Source organism: Delphinapterus leucas, chromosome 10, assembly GCF_059928025.1.
Source record: "Delphinapterus leucas isolate spDelLeu-1000000601 "Yukka" chromosome 10, BTC_Dleu_Yukka2, whole genome shotgun sequence".
Lineage (NCBI taxonomy): Eukaryota > Metazoa > Chordata > Mammalia > Artiodactyla > Monodontidae > Delphinapterus > Delphinapterus leucas.
In genome coordinates, this window is record NC_143138.1 from 91,848,894 (window position 1) to 91,865,811 (window position 16,918).

The 16,918-nt window shown below is 37.9% G+C and overlaps 1 protein-coding gene across 1 annotated transcript in view; it reads left to right on the forward strand.

The window, feature by feature from the left end:
* CNTN4 (contactin 4) overlaps positions 1 to 16,918 on the forward strand; it is a 324,243-nt gene that overhangs the window by 129,035 nt on the left and 178,290 nt on the right. The window contains exon 4 of the mRNA XM_022572532.3: positions 3,807 to 4,004. Coding sequence (XP_022428240.2) covers positions 3,807 to 4,004 — 198 coding nt within the window. The remainder of the gene's footprint in view (positions 1 to 3,806; positions 4,005 to 16,918) is intronic.

The following is a 16,918-nucleotide window of genomic DNA, read 5'->3' on the forward strand; positions in this document are numbered from 1 at the left end:
CTTACTGCCTATTATTTCTTCTGAGACTTTTATGGTTTCAGGTCTTACATTTGAATCTTTAATCCCCTTTGAGTTACCTTTTGTGTATGGTTCAAGGTAGTGTTCCAGTTTCATTCTTTTGCATGTGACTGTCCAGTTTCCCCAATGTCATTTACCAAATTATTGTTCTTTCCCTATGGTATATTCTTGGCTCCTTAGTAGTAAGTTTACTAACCATATATGTATAGGTTTATATCTGAACTCTCTATTCTCTTTCATTGATCTGTGTGTCTGTTTTTATGCTAATACCACACTGTTTTAATTACTGCAGCCTTGTAGTATAGTTTGAATTTAGTGAGTGTGATGCCTTCAGCTTTGTTCCTCTTTCATACCTTTAAAAAGAACAGATAAGACAAGTTATATGTTGTGTAATTTTTAGTCTTACTACATATTTCCCTGCTTTGATGTCTGCATTATCATTATATTATATTACTCATGCTCCTTACTCATTGTTGTGGGCAAATAAAAATACAGTATTCCAGGTAGTGCTCTTTGCTGTGAAGAAAAATAAATTAATATCATTTTTAGAGACTTTCCCCCTTCAAGAGGCTCAGCGTTTAGCTCAATGTGATCTCACCAGTGCACCAGCCAAGATTCTTTGGCTAACCTTTGCACTTTGGGGTTCAACAGTATTTTACAAAGGTTGCATGTTGAATTGATGTTAGTTACCATCCTTAGCACAATCCATTTGAGACTTGTCTTCAGAACTATGGTTTGTTCCTTTGTCTACAGCATTGGAAATGGTTACAGTGTTATATTACTATTACAATTTCGGAAACTTATTGCAACTTTATTTCAACATTTTGTTGTTTTCTGTTGTTTATTGTAACTTAATGGCTTTCCCCAGAACTGAAGTAATACAGTTAATAATCTTTATATTATACTTACCATTTCTTGAATTGAAATCATTGCATTAGTTCAGGGTTTCCCAACCTAGGTTTTGTGACATCTTAATAATTTTTTAGAAAAACAGTGTGTGGGTGGAGGGGTTGGGAGGCAGTTCTATATCAAATTAGTTTGCATGGCTTACATACTCTCTAAGAAATTTGAGGAACGTTGGAATGTTAAAAACCTCTTGCAAGTCCTGAAAGGAAAAAATTTTAAATCAGTTAAACTTTACTTAATCCAGTGCTTCTTAAAGTCATTTGGTCATGTAACCTTTTTAAATTTGAGGTAGACGGGGGTGTAGAGAACTTCTATTAACAGGGAATTAATATTCCAAGGACCACAGTTTAGAAAATCCTGCAGAATATGTTTACGGTTGTTTGCATCTCCAACTAAAGCACTAAGTAACAAAATCAGTGAAACCAAAATAATTTAAATAGATCAACAGCATGTTCATTGACTTTTGTTCTTATATTTACTTTAAAAATGATTAACTTTTAATGATACAGATGTGCTTATGACTCAGAGGGCTTTCACGTAACTTGATCATCACCACATACCTGTATCACATTTATTAATTATCCCCTTTTGATGGATTAAGAAATTGAAAGGGAGAGTGTTTAAATTTAAATGGCTTTCTTTATGGAATACAGGTTTGAGTTTTGCTTTTCTCGTCATTTTCTTTTTTTACTCCAATTAGGAAAATAACAAAGCAGATGTCTTTTCCTGATATGCGTGGTCCATACAACTTTCTAGTTACTAAACTGTCCTTCTGCTACAAAATTAAGAAAGCCTTGTGGCACTAGCCACTAGCAACAGTTTTGAAAAAGATCTTCAGGAAAAAATATATATATACAGTTTATATATGTGATTATAACTCTCCTTGGAGAAGTGTGTGTTAATTAATATTTTGCTGGTAAATTACTTTCTAACTTACACCTTGTGACTTTGGATATGTTAATTGATTCTTAAAACTCTCTTATAGTTAATTAGGGGATAAGCAGTGTTCTCTTCATTGTTCATATGAGAAAATTGAGAAGCTCAGAGATTACTTTGTTTTCCTGAAACGCACATACCAAATTGAGAGAGGAGTACATTGCTCTGTGCTGTTTGTTAAATCTCCTGTTTTTATGGGAAAATTGCCGTATCACATGGTACTTCTTCATGACCTATTAGAGGGGCTTTTCCTCCCCCAGATTTTAGTTTCTTGAGGAAGTAACTAGCTTTTTGGGAAGCACTTGTTTATTTACACTGAGTATCCTCTTGACATCGGCATGGGGTTATTTATAATTACATGCACATGTGTAAATAAAATGATTAGCTATTCTCATATAAACATAATTATATCTCTCTAAAATAATGCGTACGGAAATGTTATAATCCAGTGATAAAGGGAAAGAAATCTGCATGACTCCTCCTTTGTATGCAAACAGTGGGTTATTTAAGACAGAATATGTTTCCTGTTGCACATTCAGTTATTGAGGCCTATTACAACTGGGGACTCACTGAAGTACTAAACAACAAGTACCTTTTCCAATAGTTAGTATTCTCTATACAAAGCTGAGGTGACCTTTCTGCCATTTTCCAAGGACACTCCATACATTTAGAATTTAGGCCAGGATCATATTAAAGAGCAGCATACAAGAACACAACAACCAACTAGTTCTGAAACCTGAGACTCCCTTTGCCTCTAGTTGCTTCCTCTTCCTGCCTAAAATAACTTTTGAAAATAAAACAGGTCATGTTGGCTAATCAGTGCCAGTGGGTACTATATCACTTCTCCAGCTTTGAACAAATCTGGGGATCACACTTTAAAGAGAGGAATCATGGAATGCCTGGAGCTAAAAAGTTTGGTTTCCTCAGAGCACAGTAGTTCACTGCAGCAAATCATTTAAACTCACTGTCATTTAGGTTTCTTTTCTGAAATTGAAAGCATGGGCTGACGTGCTCGTTCACAAAACATTCACCTAGTTCTTAAGAAAACTTAGATCTTTCAAAGGAATATTTTCAGGTATGACTGCCTATTACACTTATCCCACTGGCATTCTGGGATGAGTAAGTGTTTGTGAGAAGGTCGCTCTTTGATGGCTACTTTATAGTCACTCCCTTACGTATGTAATAATTTTTTCAGCTAATTTTCTAAAAATACAGATTTGCATTTATGGGACCAGGCAACCAGTCATTGTATGTTTAGTGAGTATTTGCTACAATATTAAATCCCCATCTCACTAAAATAGTGGGAAAGGAGTTCAACCTCACAAGTGAGAAAGGAGTAAGAATTTGCATCAAGAGTAAGAGGCATTGGGAAAAGACTGGATTGAGACTCAGAATTGTCTCTAACTAGGACTGAGTTTAGATTCGTTACTTTGTTCCTCTGTGCCAAAGTTTCTCAGTTAATGGAAAACTATAAAATGTATTGGAAACCCGCAAAGTACTATGCAAGTATGTGGCACCGTGATGTAATATTATGATTATTATCTATCAATTGAAAGAAGTGATATAAATAGTTTCCAGGGTATATCAAGATTGTAGACTCTCTGGGTCTGTAATTTGAGCATTAGCTCTGTAAGTAATTACATGGTGCTTGGCACATGGTTAGCAAACTATAAATGCTTACTTACTCCCTTGATTTAAAGAGATTGGACTTCTCTTAATCGGCTATCAGTGTACCTTCTAGTCATATAGGAATAAAATCTCAGTGACTGATGGTAGGAAGATTATAAATGCTTTAAGGGACTGTAATTACTTCCTATTGATATTTAGCCCGCTGAAAAAGGACCATTGGGCAGGAATATGAATTTTTAACTTGACCAGTTCTTTCATGAGTACAGTAGAGTTCTTACAAAAGACATATTTGTAATGATGATTCCTTTTGCTTTCAGAGCTGAGCTATGCCTGGATTTTCAATGAATACCCTTCCTATCAGGATAATCGCCGCTTCGTTTCTCAAGAGACTGGGAATCTGTATATTGCCAAAGTAGAAAAATCAGATGTTGGAAATTATACCTGTGTGGTTACAAATACAGTAACAAACCAAAAGGTCCTGGGGCCACCCACACCGCTAATACTGAGAAATGATGGTGAGTTTTCAAAGGGATTTTCGTAATTCTGCTTTTTGTGATCATAGGTTGAGTTCAGGAGGTTGTTATGTTATTGGCATGCAAAGCTTGACTGTGTCAATTAAATTTAAGAAAAGTTTAATGCTTTCTACATTCAGTACCTATATTTCCTACACTTATGTAAGAAATAAACCCATGAATCCATTTTGGAAGACTAATTAGAAATCTAATTGCTAATCTCAACAGGAATGGAATGTGCATTTAGGTGACTATAAATAACAAAGGAATCTATTTCTTGTTTCTTTCCACTTAAATTGTGTACACAGGCAAAATGAAGAAGAAGGTTAAACAATTAGCTCATTAATCAATTCTATGTAATTTAGTATTCAGTGTCCAAAGAGAACTTCTAAATTATCCAAATAACTTCTGGATTTATGATACTGAAGACATAGTTCCAACCACAGTGAAATGCAAGAATGTCAAGTCTTATTTGAGATAGAAGTTTTAATTTCCCACACTTTGGTAAGAATATTTCAAGAAAACATATGAGTTTCACTTTACTTACTTAGATGGATGGCATAACAGTATATGGTAATTCATCATGTGCGTTTTGAAGACCATCTTGCCGATTTGTATGCCAAATTCTAATAGCACCATGCCTTTTCCCCACCATGAGTCCTTGTACATTCACGATGAGTATTTATATGTATTCTGTTCCCTCTTCTTGAAATGCTCTTCCTTCTCTTCGTCTCTTGACTCACTTATACTGGTCCTTCCAGTTTCTTCAAATATATTACTTTCTTCAGGAGGTCATGTCTGTGTGACCCCTCCCTCTCAACTATGCTGTATCGGGTGCCTTCTTAAGCCACCTCTGCAGAGAAAGTCTGAGCATCCTTACAGCATAGACCAAGCTTGAATTTTTGAGCAAATAATGTAGATTTCAATCATTCATTTACTTATTCATGCATTTAACATATGTTCATTTAGCACTTGCTATGTGGCAGTCACTACTCTGGGCACCAGTGAACAAAAACCATAAGACCCCTTCTCATGGCATTTACATTGTTCAGAGGATACAGGTACAAACAACCAAACATAAACAAAACCCAAAATGCAGTATTTTAGATAGTAATAAATAAATGAGTATGATGAAACAGAGGTTCTGTGGGGCGGAATGTCTACTTTAGACAGGGTTGTCATGCAAAACCTTTCTGAAGGGATGACATGAGCTGACACCTGAATGATAAGAAGTCTGTCCTGTGAAGATCAGAGGGAGGAGCTTTCCAGGCTGAGTTAACATCACATGCAAAGGCCCTGAGGCCTAAAAATAAATCACTTGGCATGTTCAGAGAGCAAAGAGAATGTGAGCCTTATGGAGCATAGTGACCAGGGAAGAGGGTGGTTTGAGTTGAGGTTGGAGACTGTTTTGTTTCAAGTGAAACAAAAAGCCATTCGAGGGTTTTATGTAAGAGAGTTATGTATGTTTTTTTAAAAGATTGCTTAGCTACTGTGTGAAAAATGGACTTTTAAAAAAGTGCGGGTCAAAACTGGAAGTCCAGTTAAAGACGGTTGCCGTAATTCACTCAGTATACGGTGGCAGCTTGAACTACCGGGAGAGGAGAGAAGGGGATGGATTCAGGATATAGATGCAGTTTGCTGCCCGGACTTGCTGATGCATTGCCTGTGGGAGGTGGTGAAAGAGAAAATCGAGGATGACACATAGGTTTCTGGCACAGCAGCTGGGTGGATGGGAATGCCATTTACTGAAATGGTTTTACTGAACAGGTCTACAAGGGAGAAATTCAGAATATTATTTTAGTCATTATTTATGAAGCCAAAAGCATAACTTCTCCCTTGGCAACAGAAAGAATTGTTTGTTTTGTGCTTCTTGGTCCATCTCTCTATCATAATATTCATCTGGTGTATTCATATTTACTTGTCAGCCTGCCCTCCCCGCCCCGCTGACACTGACATGTGATCAAGCACAGACCACAGTTTTCATCCAGTTTGGTGCGAGGGTGCAGCACAGTGCTTGCCACACGACAAATGTTAAATGACTGTGTTGCATTAAGCTGAGTTACATTGAATAAAACTGAACAATCTCATCAGTTGAACAAAGAAGGTAGGCAAAGGATCGATTCTGTTAAAAAGCTATCAGTGCCGTCTCTCTAGATCTAAGGATAAAAAATCTGTTTCGAGATATGTGTTCCAGGGGCATTCTGTACTGAATTATTTAAAAATACAGCCCCTCTGGCCTCTGCCCGTAATACGCTTATGCCAAAATGTCCATTCAGTGGTGTTGTCCATTTTGGTATATCAAGGAGAAAATATAGTCAAATATTGACTCTGATGCACTAAGACACAGCCCAGGAGAAACATCACCCAGAGTTGCTGCTTCAGAGAGAAGGAACAAAAATTCAGGAACACGGGAAGTCCACAGTCTTCCTAGGTGACACAAGTTGGCCACAACTCTGCCTTCCGCTTGGCTTTTAGATTTATCTCGACTTGCTTAGTATATCTTCATAGAGATGACAAATGTGTTCTATTAGAATATTTTATCACAAAATTAGCAGACTAAGGATCTCATTCTTCAGCAATTAATGCCCATTCATTTCTAATTTCCATGAGAGCTGCACGGTGAAAATTCATAATATGTCTTTCCCGTTTAGGCTGGAATACATAAAATGGCTGCTCGAACTGTAGTACTAAACACAAAATAGATTCTTTAATTAGCTCTTGTCTGGAGGTGAGAGAAAAGGGGAAAGATAAATCAAGAAGAGATTGCAAAATAAAAATGACATTCTTGTTAAAGTGTACACTGTGAGAATGAAATCAATGAAATCATCGTTCTGCACAGTCTGGTATTTAGTGACTGTATATTAGACTGCTAAGTGCAAGGTGAGCATAGAATTTGTATAAGCATCTCGATAACTGAAGCTCTCTCAAAATTTCATAGCCTCCTTCTGCCTCCAAAATGTGGATAAGCAAGGCAATGGAGCTTTTTGCCTGCACTGAACTCATTGGCATGGCTGATCATTTCGCTTGCTAAGTGCAGATGTAGCTTAAAGAGCTAGGTATCCTCAATATTTAGGTTATTTCTTTAGAGTTTCAACTAAGCAGTCTGGACTGTGACTGTTTCCAGCCCCAAAGGTTACCATGAGTCAGAAGTGAACAGCGGACAACTCCCATCAGTCCATGTTCCTATCAGGAACCAAGGGTGGTGTGCTCCATGTTGATCCCACTGACCCTCTTTAGCTCTCTCCCCCAACACACTGTGGTTCTGCGAGACCTTCATACTTGTTCCCTTTTCCCCAGCTCTTCACATGGCTCACCCCTGCCTACATCTCAGATCATGACTGAAATGTAGGGCAGGGTGTTGAGGAGGTAAGCCAGGTTCCCTGGGTGGAATCCAGCCCCACCACTTATTAGCAACGTGACCTTGGACATCAGTTTAACCTCACCTCACGGTATTCTCATCAGTCAAATGAGGACAGCAGTACCTACCTCAGAGGCTTACTCCGTGTGTGAAATTATAGGTAAACTGCTTTGAACAGTGACAGCACAGCAGTACTGTTTTGTACATCAATAACTTCCCTACCTAAGATATGCTCCACAAATTATATTTTTAAAAAACAGATTACAGAGTGAATGGATACTGTTATCCTTGTTTTGTAAAATGTATGTGGAAAATGACAGAGAAAGCTGGAATCCTACCCTCCAAAATGCTAACAGCGTTAAACTTTAAAGCAGTTAACTTTTAGTGGTAAAATGTTCCGTTCTTATTTTCTTTCTGCTTCTCTGTGTTTTCTCATTTTTCTTCAGTGATTAGAGATTTTCTTTTTGTTTTAGAAAAATGTTTGGTGAAAGGGATATTCACATTTTATCGGATCTAGAAGGCACTTAGAGATCACCCAATTTTACACCTTTATTCTTCGAGAAAGAAGGGAACTAAGGACCAGAGAAGTAAGTCAGGACAGCAGTGGGATCAAATTCTTAGTCTCCAGTTACCATGCTATTTAACTGAGGTTCAGAAAAGATTTTTTGGCCTCTGGATTTACGTATTTACATTATGATTTTGCAAATTTTATTTTGGGAATTCTCCTAAAAACTGTATGTTATTTGTAGTGTTCATCACGAGGAAGTACTATAAAACTGAGAGCTGGACAAATGTGAGAGAATTTTACATTAGAGTTAATATTTATTTATCTAGGTTTTTTTCCCACACTGCACGGCATGTGGGGTCTTAGTTCCCCAACCAGGGATCGAACCCGCGCCCACTGCAGTGGAAGTGCGGAGTCTTAACCACTGGACCACCAGCGAAGTCCCTTATCTGGGTATTTTCAAATCTGCTTTGAAATGATAATAAGACTCATTATGTGGGAAAGTGCACCAGTTGCATTGGTACCGTGAAAGAAAAAGATTTAATTGAGAAAAATATATCATAATTATTTTTAGCACAGATACTAAAGTAGTCCAAGGATCAGTATTAACCCAGTTGCTGGTTATTGATGATAAGCTTGCTCCATTGTTTGCTTCCTCCACAGATTTCAAAGAATTGTACCTATATTTCCATAAACAAAGGTAATGGACCACCCATGGAGCATAACCAGGAGAGAAATCGTAGATTTAGATGATAATCATAATGGCTACTTTTTCTGTCTTTAGTTATTACCCCTGACTTGCTCTAAAATGGCTAAAGATAAAAAAAATTAGCAAAAATTAGGACAGTCTTGGGAAAATGAGATCAGGTCTGTGAGGTTGTTTATGTACTTTACGTAAACAGGTATGTAACTGAGCATGAAAAATTATTGTGTGGCCTTTGCCTTTTTTCTGTGTTTTCCTTGAGACTGGCTGGGTATTGGTTGGGCAGTTCCTTATTTTGCTTATTAGAACCAAGACAAATGTTGAGCAGTTTACAGCCAGTGTGTGTCTGATGGTTCTTTGCTTTGCACGTTGGTTGTTAAATATTTTTGAATATTACTGCTAATTAGAACTCTCAATAGAAGAGCTACTAGGGAACAGGAAACAAAGGATTTATCCTATCTTAGAATTCACATTCTGCCTCTCTCTGTCTCTCTTTCCTTCCTCCATCCCCATATTTTTATACATTGATAAGCATATATATGTAGGATGTGTGTGTATAAATATACATGTATTTATATTCACTATATATATTGTCTTTGGAAGTTAAAATGTAAGATAATTTTCTGAATGTTTATTATACTTCATTGTAAATTTAAATTATTAAAAATTTGTATTCTCAATATAACAAAATAACTGACCATATTTTTCTAAGTCCTGACCCATTTCCCCAAGCCTAGTTTTATTTAGCCATGAAAACATTGAACAAGGTCAGCATTGAAGCATTTAATCTTCTCAACATAAATCAAATTTTAACCTAGTGGACGAGAGACCACCTGATAACCCTAGCAGCCTAGAGTTTCAGAGCAGTCTAAGGTGGGACAGAAACGGACGTGCTGAACATAGGATCGAGAGTGTCCATCATCGGTGCCATCCAGCTTTGTCTTGTTTGCTGTGGCGCCACCTAGGATGCAGTAAAAGAAGGGTAGCACTAAAAGTCAAGAAGAAATAAAAAGTCATAAGATTCTGAGGTGTAGTCCCAGATCTACCACTAACTCATGTGAGACAAATCATGCCATTTGCTTGGTCCTCAGTTTTCTTAGCTATAAAAATGAGTGATTTATAATAAGTTATATCTAAGGGCCCTTCTAGTTGTTTTCTGAGTTGCCAGTCACAATTCTCTACCTTACTTTACTCCAGTGTCGGCATTTGCACAGGCCACATAATGTCAAATACAACTCACCACACAGATCCTGTTCATTGGATCAGATTTCTTCTTAGTGCTAACAACCAATCCTATCTGAATGCAAAACTAGGTACATTCACTCTTTCAGGCTATCACGGGTCATTTTGTGAACCTTAACCTCTGTGGCCATTGGATTTCCTAGTGGCTCAGAAGACTACATTCCCTTCAATATTCCAAATTAAAGACCAAAGACTAAAAAAATAGAAAAGAGAAAGCTAGAATATTCTAGAATATTCTGGATTATCGATGGAGTGTAATGTATTCTTCATTATGATACTTCCATCTGTTCATAGTAAACTTTCCTAATATTGCCCCAAATTGGGTTAGATCCTCAAGTGAGCATTAACAACCACAATGGGCCTTCTTGAATAGATCAGCTTCAATTGTAGGCCATTTAATTAACCTAGCCGTCAGATTAAAAACCTAGGCATTAAGAGGATCTCTTTTTGATTGTAAACTTGATCTAAAACCTTTTTTTGATGATTTAGCCTTTAGACTGGCAAGGGTGAAACTTCTGCCTGGCAACAGGCAGAGATGTGCCCTTGACTTGCACATAATTTTACATTACCTAAGATCTAGGGTTTGTCCCAAAACACGTTGCTTTATTTTACTCTCACTTCTGATTGCAACTTTTGTGTGGCTTTGTCACAGCGATCATGTCTTTCATTTAATTCTCTGACAACCTCACATTTGAGGATCTGTGGGCATAAAACTTGTTTTATGAGAAGAGCATCTGAATGACTAAAGGATGTGAGATATTTTGCTAAACTGCCATTGCTAATCTGATTTAATAGTGTCTCAATGATCTGGATATTTTGAAACCTTGACAAGCTTAGGAACTTGTCAGTCAGCTTTAGACCTCTATCATAGTCAGATTCATTTCAGGTCCATGGGAGCTAAAAGGTCTTAGATGGTCATTTCACTATTCAGTTAGGAAGCATCTATTAGGTACCTGTTGTGTATAGTACACTGTAAAATAAAAAGATGTGATCAGAGCCCCTGGGAGCCTGCAGTTTTAGAGAACTCCAAATTAATGAAAGGTCTAAAGTTTCATCCTTATTGGAATTATTGAATTGAGTTCCAGGAAACACATTTACAGATGGAGGGATTTGAAATGAAAGAGGACAGGAGAGGTGTCCAGCCTAGAATACAGATGACTTGGGCATTCATTTGATCATGCATTTAAGCAAGAAATGTTCATTGATTGCTTGTTGTATACTTGTCACTAGGGATACAAAAGTCTTCTATGTCCTCATAGATAATAGTCTAGCTTAGGAGCCTAATTACAACCTGAGGCAGGAGTGGAGCCAGACTGGGGAGGATGGAGAATTAAAGCAGGATTATTTAAGCTTCAGTTGTGGTAAGAGCTACCAAGGAGCAGTGAAGGTTCAGTGAGATTATGCAAACAATCAAGGTTTGTGTGTAAGGAAGCCTGGCATGGTCTTGGGAATCAGCTCAAGCTTCCGTAAAGAGTTCGCCAATCTAACAGGGAGGATAAGAATTCCAGGCAGTGGATACAGTATTTGTTTAAACCAGGAGCTGGCAAATTTCCTCCTGGAGGCCATTCTTGCCTGTGGCCTGCTTTTCTAAACAAGGTTAAACATTTTTTTCCATAAAAATGTTGAGTATTCTTAGCTAACTGCTAGATTCTCTGTAATTTTTATTGCTATTGTAAATGATATCTTATTTTTAATTACATTCTCTATTTTACTTGTAAGTGATTCAGCATTTGGCAAGCTTGCTGAAATCTTGTGAGTTCTATAGTTTGTTGATGCTGTTGACTCTCTCATACTTTGCTATCTTCCCCATTTCTTCTAAGCCAGGATTTAGCCAACCCTTAGTTTATGGGCCACATATAACCCACCACTGTTTTTGTAAATAAAATTCTATTGGAATGTAGCCATGCTTATTTGTTTGCATATTGTCTCTGGATGCTTTCCAGCTACAGTGGCAGAGTTGAATCAGAGACTGCATGACTCACAAAACCTAAATAAAATCCTTGCTATCTGTGTCTATGCAAAAAATAACTTTGCCAATCTCTGACAACAGGATAATATCTTTAAATATTTTAAGACTGTCCATCAAGACTTGTTCTTTGTGGCTCCAAAGACTTGAACTAGGACCACCATGTACAAATTAGGGGGAGAGGGACTTCCCTGGTGGTCCAGTGGTGAAGAATCCACCTTCCAATGCAGGTGATGCGGGTTTGATCCCTGGTCAGGGAACTAAGATCCCACATGCCACGGGGCAACTAAGCCCATGCCACAACTACTGAGCTCATGCGCCTCGACTAGAGAGCCTGCGTACCACAAACTACAGAGCCCACGTGCTTTGGAACCTGCACACCATAGCTACAGAGCCCATGCGCCCTGGAGCCTGTGTGCCACAACTAGAGAAGAGAAAACCCTCATGCCACAACTAGAGAGGAGCCCACGTGCAGCAACGAAAGATCCCTCATGCCTCAACAAAGATCCTGCGTGCTGCAACTAAGAACCGATGCAGCCAAAAATAAATACATACATACATACATAAGAAAGACATAAAAAATTAGAGGGAGAGAGAGTTGTTTAGCTCACAATATGAAGAACTTTTTAGTAGGATCAATACAAAAGTACTTCGCCAAAAAAAGACAAGAGTCAGCTTTCTTTCACCTAAAAGATGGTGGCTTTATGATTAATTGCCCAAACTGGAAACTATTAGCAAAGTACTTCAGGACTTGTTGTAAACCAGGACTGTCCCAGGCAAGCATGGATAAATAGTTACTCTACATTCATAGGAGACACCTTTCTGGAATAGTTCAGGTTATCTCTGTACTTTAACTATTGAGAAGGAAGGAAAGAGATGTAGGTTTGATTGAGGTCAAATAATGGGGTTTGTTTTCACCTCCCACAGGCTTCTGAAGTTACATTAAAACCCCAAGTGTAAGTGACATATACCCCTCAGGTGTCTTATTCCTCTTTTCCAGCACTGGGGAAGTTCTTATTTGCACAATTATTGCCTCGAATGGGAATTCACTGATTATGGGCTGGGTAGTGGTGGAGATTCCATGGACAGTCCCCTAGATCCTACAATGTCTCCTTCAACACAGGGCAAAACAAACCTTTCTTAAAAGAGTAAAATAGTGAACTCAGCCAAAGAAATGTGTATGACTAATCAGATATTTCCAAATATTTTTAGATAAATGGAATATATATCATATGATTCATTCCTCAAGAAAGGCCATGTGGGAACTTTTCATAGGACAATTTTTGCAGTTTTTCTTCAGTAGAAAATCCCACTCTGTAGAAGTTGGTAAAAGTCCCTTCTGTGGTTTAATTTACAACCGCAGATTCCAGCTAAGGCAGGTGTTGGCAAAATCTTATGGCACAAAATTCTGCAAACTGGCCTCCTTCTGCCAAGACAGTCTGTCTGCAAATTGTAGTTAAACACGAGTGGTGTGTGGCTGATTTCTCTTTTATATTCTATAATTTGGCAGTTATTCTGTCACATTCTAGTTCTTACAGACATTAGCATCAGCCTTAATAATTTTTCAGACTTTGAAAGGGAGATAATCATTGCCACAAGGTCGTCTGCAGGATCCAGGCTCTTGATTGGCGTTGTGACTGGTGCGACCCTGCGTTACTAGTCATCTCCCAATGACTAGCCCATGATGTATGTTACTTTTCCGTGCAACTTCTTGCTTTGGCTCAACACCTCATGGTTGCTACAGAAGTTCTTAAAGTACATTCCCTGGACCAGAAGCATCAGCATCACCTGGGAACTTGTGAGAAATGCACATTCTCAGGCTCCATCTCAACTTACTAATTGAAACTCAAGCCCTCCAGGCGATTTAAAGTTTAGGAACACTGGTTTTGGAAAAAACACCTAGAAATTTGTAGCATGTCTTCTTTAGGAAATAAACTCAGTTATTCCATAAACAATTAATTGTTCTGTGCATACGCCACATCACTATGCAAGGCACTGGAAAAGGTTAAGTACAAATGTCATGCAGATAATGATCAGGTCTGTGGTATGCACATCGTAACCCCATTGCTATAGTTGGTGTTAAATCAATATTTATTGAATTCAGTGGAATGTGAATACACCTGAGCCCCTGACTCCTGAAGACTTTGATGTATGAAATTTTAAGTGATATAACTTTCACTATTGTAGCAGCCGGTGCTCTCACTTCAATGAATAGAAAACATTGACAATGCATTTTAATGAATTAAGACTTTTTTCACCTTATGTTTAAAATTATAGATATAGGTATCTCTATTTAGAATTGAAAGCAAGAGTCTTCTCTATAGGCAATACATATATATTTCAGTCAGGAGAAAGGAAATATTGCTGAGATTATAAATCCTGGTTGATCCTGACAATATTGTATGCACTTTTACTTTAGCTGTACCTTGGTTGTGTAGACATACCTAGGCCTTGATATCTTCCCAACTTCATAAATAGTTTGAAGATGGAAAAAGGATTCTGGAGCAGTTCCATCAATGGCCTCACCCTTTTTGCCTAATTGTTATGTAAATCACCAGAGCAGCTATAGACCAATTATGTTCAAAAGTGTACAGGTGGTCAGAGGAATGACTTGAAAAATGCGCTCCTCTTTTAAGGGGCCTTTTGTTTCTTAAAAAATAAAAAAAGGCAACAGGTTTTTAAATTTAATGTAGAAAAAGGCCAAAATAGTTGAAATGAAAGAAATAGTCAAATAAAAATGTAGCCTGTGCCAGATGTAATCAAATTAAATGGAACGCTTCACAGGTGTTCCAAAAAATGTTCATAATGTTGTTGAAGAAAATGGCTTCCTTCATTTTTTTATGACTTAAATCCTAGGACAGTCTTTACATACAATAAAAATTCTTTAAAGAGCAGTGAAATGCATGCCATTTCATCTCTGATCCCTATCTTTATGTTCTATAACTACTGCCATAAATACCATTCAATCTTCACCATTACTGATAACTCTGTTACTTGGTTCCTATAGCCATAAATACAGATCACTGTGTGTCCACCCAGAAATCACTCCACGTGACCACATAAACAGCCTACACAGCTCATTTTAGAGAAACATGATCTGAAGTGAGTGAACTTGGACAAGAGACATGATAATACTTAAAAACAACTTCCATGCCTGGGAAGACTTCCATGTTTGAATTAATGGCTATTATGTGTCCCAGTATAAAGAGCCACATTTCTACATCTTTTCCTCCCTTTCACAAATTCCTACGTATCACAGTTTTTTCCACATGCCTTGTACTGAGCTAAGATTTGTGAGGAACAGAAAAAAATCAGAAGTACTTCCATTCCTCAAAGAAGTAAAAGTACAACAGAAGAGATGACAAATGTATAAATAGCTGTAAAGATGATAGAAAACAGCAGTGTTATTCGAGAGCGCCCAGAAGTTTATTTGTAAAATGTTTCATGGCACTGTTTTACTGAGCACCTATTAAGTGCAGAGACAAAGATAAAAGCAAGCATAAAAAAGACGGACATATTACTTGACATCATGGGGTTTACAATCTGGATGGAAGACAGAACTAAACACATGAACTAAACATGAGAAGGATACATTGTGATGAAGGCAGAAGTCACAAATAAACAAAATATTTCAGAAATTTGAAAGAGATGTTCTTTAAAAAATTGTTCAGTGAGGAGCCAACTGGTAGGCAAGACAAGATGGCAGTTAAGAAGAACATGGCTATGACCCAGCAATCCCACTCCTGGGCATATACCCAGAGAAAACCAGAATTCAAAAAGACACATGCTCCCCAGTGTTCATTGCAGCACTGTTTACGATAGCCAGATCATGGAAGCAACCTAAATGCCCATCGACAGAAGATGCAGTACATATATATAATGGAATATTACTCAGCCATAAAAAGAAACAAAATTGGGTCATTTGTAGAGACGTGGATGGACCTAGAGACTTATACAGAGTGAAGTAAGTCAGAAAGAGAAAAACAAATATCGTATATTAACACGTATATGTGGAATGTAGAAAAATTGTACAGGTGAACCAGTTTGCAAGGCAGAAATAGAGACACAGATGTAGAGAACAAATGTACAGACACCATGGGGGAAAGCGGCGGGGGTGGTGGTGGTGGGATGAACTGGGAGACTGGGATTGACATATATATGCTAATATGTATAAAAATAGATAACTAATAAACTAGAACCTGCTGTATAAAAAATAAATTAATTTTTTTTAAAAAAAGGATTTAGATAGAGGGCCGGGTCCAGAAAGAGAGCTATTACCAGAGATAACTACAAAGAGTATGGCCTAGATGTGGTAGACTGGGGAGAGCTCAGTGGACCTGTTTATTCAAATTCCTAACTCTATCCTATTGTCTCTGCATGGCATAACAAACTTTGTTTACCAAACATTTGCTTTTCCCATATTTCTGTGAGTTGTCTTCCTTCCCTTTGAAGACCCATATCCCTGCCCCCTCCTCCTTAGCTCAGGATGGCCTATAGGCTTTAACTGCCCGCCTGTCTTTGACCCTCTCATGCCTGTGTGAGGCTCCCATATGTACAAAATTAATTTGTTTTTTCTCCTGTTAATGTCTAAATTAATAAATAAGCCAAAAGAATTTTAGAAAGGTAGAGAAATAGTTTTTCCTCCCTTACACTCCCAGTTGTATTCCTGGCATCTAGGGCAGTAAAAAAAAGAAAGAAAGAAAGCAGCCGAATGCAAAAGACCACACATTGTATGATTTCATTTATAGGTAATGTCCAGAAAAGGCAAATCTATAGACATAGAAAGCAGGTTAGTGGTTGCCGGGGGCTGGGATTGGTTCTGGGATTAACTGTCAACAGGCATGAGGGGTCTTTTTGGGGTGATGAAAATGTTCTAAAACTGGATTATGCTGATGGTTGCACGACTCAGTCAATTTACAAAATCATTACATGTTTTTTACAGTAAGTCATGGGAAACAGTGAGAACTGAAGCAAAAGAGATTTGATACTTTCTGGTCATTTAAAGACTGCTGTGGGCTACAGAGTGTAGGGCGTACTAAGGAAAGGGGTACAGGAGGCTGGAGGAAGGGATTTTGAGTCGGGGCCGTAATAGGTGGGATTTTAGGTTGAGGAGATAATAGCTGAGGGGACCTGGGACACTGAG